This window comes from Olea europaea, chromosome 4 (genome assembly GCF_002742605.1).
Source record: "Olea europaea var. sylvestris chromosome 4, O_europaea_v1, whole genome shotgun sequence".
NCBI classification, from domain to species: domain Eukaryota; kingdom Viridiplantae; phylum Streptophyta; class Magnoliopsida; order Lamiales; family Oleaceae; genus Olea; species Olea europaea.
This window is the reverse complement of record NC_036240.1, coordinates 5,350,210-5,352,728: the sequence shown is the minus strand read 5'-3', so window position 1 is coordinate 5,352,728 and position 2,519 is coordinate 5,350,210. Positions and strand designations below refer to the sequence as shown.

Genomic DNA, 2,519 nt, shown 5'->3' with positions numbered 1-2,519 from the left:
TTTACCAAAGGGAGGTTAATATTCTCTAAACACACACAAAAAATAAAAAATAAAATAAAAAAAAGAGAAGTAAAATTTATGAGTGATTAGGAAAGCTTAAATTGTACATATCTGTGTTTGGTGAGGAAAAAAAGAAAATATGCTTTGAACAGGTGTCAGTCTACTGTTGACGTTTAAATAGAAATGTTTAACAAACTCTTCCAATTTAATTATGTTGACTAGTAGACTAGACCTATATATTATTGGAAAAATAGCAAGCATAAATTATATTCAAATAATATATCTTTTATGGACAGAATTTTGACTTATGTGAACGAAGAAACAAGGAAATTACATCACATCTTAGCCTATAAATACTCTCTTAACAAATATTCTTGTGTGTAGCTTTCTTGGTTCTGCAAGCATTTTGTCTTGTGGAAAACCAACAATGAGCCTTACTAGCCAAAGTTGAAAATTGCATTCATTTCCTTAGAAAAGGATACTATAATATCTTACAGATTGAATCGTCGTGCAAACCCGCCACAGTACTTACGGTGTTTGTAGACGTGATTTAACACGACGAAGACGAACGAACCACTGTCCAGAATTTTGGCTTGTTTTTAAATGAGTGAGTTTATCATATTACTATAGAACAAGTTTTATGCAATAAGTTGTATACATATTGGATTAATGATTGCAAATCAACGTTGTGTTTTCAGATTTCTAACCAGCATTATAAATTTATTTGAGACAGATAAATATGTCTGAGCCAAATGCTGATAGTGTTACTATTCACATCGATAATATGCTTCGTGATTTGTCTTCTGCACCCTCAGAGCCCACTATTTTGCGAGTCAGTGTTCAATTACGCAGCACAAATCCCAAGGCTTACGATCCAGAAATAATAGCTATTGGTCCTTTTCACCACGGTAAAGTTCAGCTGCAAAACATGGAGCAGCACAAAGTCAGGTACCTAAAACAGTTGCTTCAGAGGAGAAACGAGTCGAGCGCAGAAAGATATGTTATTGCGATGAGGGAGATAGAAGATCGAGCACGAAAATGCTTTGGAGAAGCTATCCAATTCAACCGAGACAAGTTTGTCGAAATGTTGCTACTTGATGGTTGTTTTGTCATTGAATTCCTTCGTAAATTTCAAGAAAAAGATTTTCGAGATAAGGATGACCCTATTTTTCGATACAGACATATACAAGGATTTTTGCTACATGATCTCATGGTAATTGAGAATCAACTTCCATTTTTTATCATCGATCTTTTATTCAACATGACTAAGATGGATAATCAAGACATCAATTATATAATATGGCCTTTGCTACAAATTGGAAGATCGTTTTTTCCAAAGATAGATATTCATGAAATCCCAGAGGCTCCCCATCTCCTTGGCATAGTACATAATATCCATTGTTCATCATTTGCAGAGATAAAATATTATATTGATTCTGAATATAATACAGAGAAAATAGATTCAGCAATAGGGCTCCAAGAGGCAGGAATTACGTTCAGAAAGTCAGAAGAGAACAGTTTATTTCATATTAAATTCAAGAATAAAGCTCTGAGCATTCCAGCATGGGAAATTTCTGATGTGACAGAATCATTGTTTAGAAATTTCATTGCATATGAACACTACTTCACAGGAAGTAATAAAAAATATGTGACAGATTATGTGTTCTTCATGAATTGTCTCATCCATTCCCCTAAGGATGCAAAATTGTTAAGGCGTAATGGAATTATCAGCAATATCTTAGGAAGTGACGATATGGTTTATCGAGTCATTAATCAGCTTGGGGAAAACACCTTCATTTCTGAAAAGTTCTCATATTCCAAAATTTTCCACGCTGTGAATAATCATTGTGGCCGCAAAAGAAATGAATGGATGGTGAAGTTAAGACGCAGCTACTTTAACAGTCCATGGGCACTCTTTTCTGTGCTTGCTGCCATTTCCATGCTTCTACTCAGTATCACGCAGACAACTTTTGCAGTTCTCTCCTACAGTAAGTTATTCCCGAATTTTTCGCTACTTTTATCTATAAAGGCTTATCCTCCATTTAGCAGTTTCGAAGTACCTTTGATTGTCTCAGGTCATGATCTCAAAAAGGACAGCTAATTCTAAGTGGAAGCTTGAGCGACAAGGTATTGTAACTCAAATTACTATAAATTGCAGGCATTAAAATTTCAATTTCCAATTTGTTTTATGAAGAATTGCATTATTAGTGCGTCAGTTCAGATGACAGCTTGTAGAATGGATGTCACAAAATAAAGGTTAAACTTTTGCCTTCCTAGTGCTCAATCTTAGTCTGAGCAGCAGATTTATTCTGGATCTGATGTAATAGAGTTTTCTTCTATATGGTTAAAAAGGCAATAAATTGATGAACTACGAATTTCTACTGCCCTTCATTTGTCTTGCATGAATATTTGTACATAAATGTAGTGAACGATTTATACATAGCAATGAAATTTTGACGCAAAAATGGAACGTATGTGTTACGCATCGTATCTGAAGCTCCATGTGGAGGCATTACATG

At 34.5% G+C, this 2,519-nt stretch overlaps 1 protein-coding gene across 3 annotated transcripts; it reads left to right on the top strand.

Annotated features, from left to right (window-relative positions):
- Positions 1–401: 401 nt before the first annotated feature.
- LOC111393367 (UPF0481 protein At3g47200-like) lies at positions 402–2,269 on the top strand. Of its 3 annotated transcripts, XM_023018875.1 has the most exons (3): positions 402–607; positions 734–1,988; positions 2,076–2,269. In XM_023018875.1, the coding sequence occupies exons 2-3, from the start codon at positions 740–742 to the stop codon at positions 2,099–2,101; spliced, it is 1,275 nt and encodes a 424-aa protein (XP_022874643.1). In that variant the 5' UTR covers positions 402–607; positions 734–739; the 3' UTR covers positions 2,102–2,269. The 3 variants fall into 3 exon arrangements, with proteins under 3 accessions (XP_022874643.1, XP_022874641.1, XP_022874642.1); XM_023018873.1 differs by having other exon boundaries at positions 734–2,269; XM_023018874.1 differs by having other exon boundaries at positions 699–2,269.
- Positions 2,270–2,519: the final 250 nt, after the last annotated feature.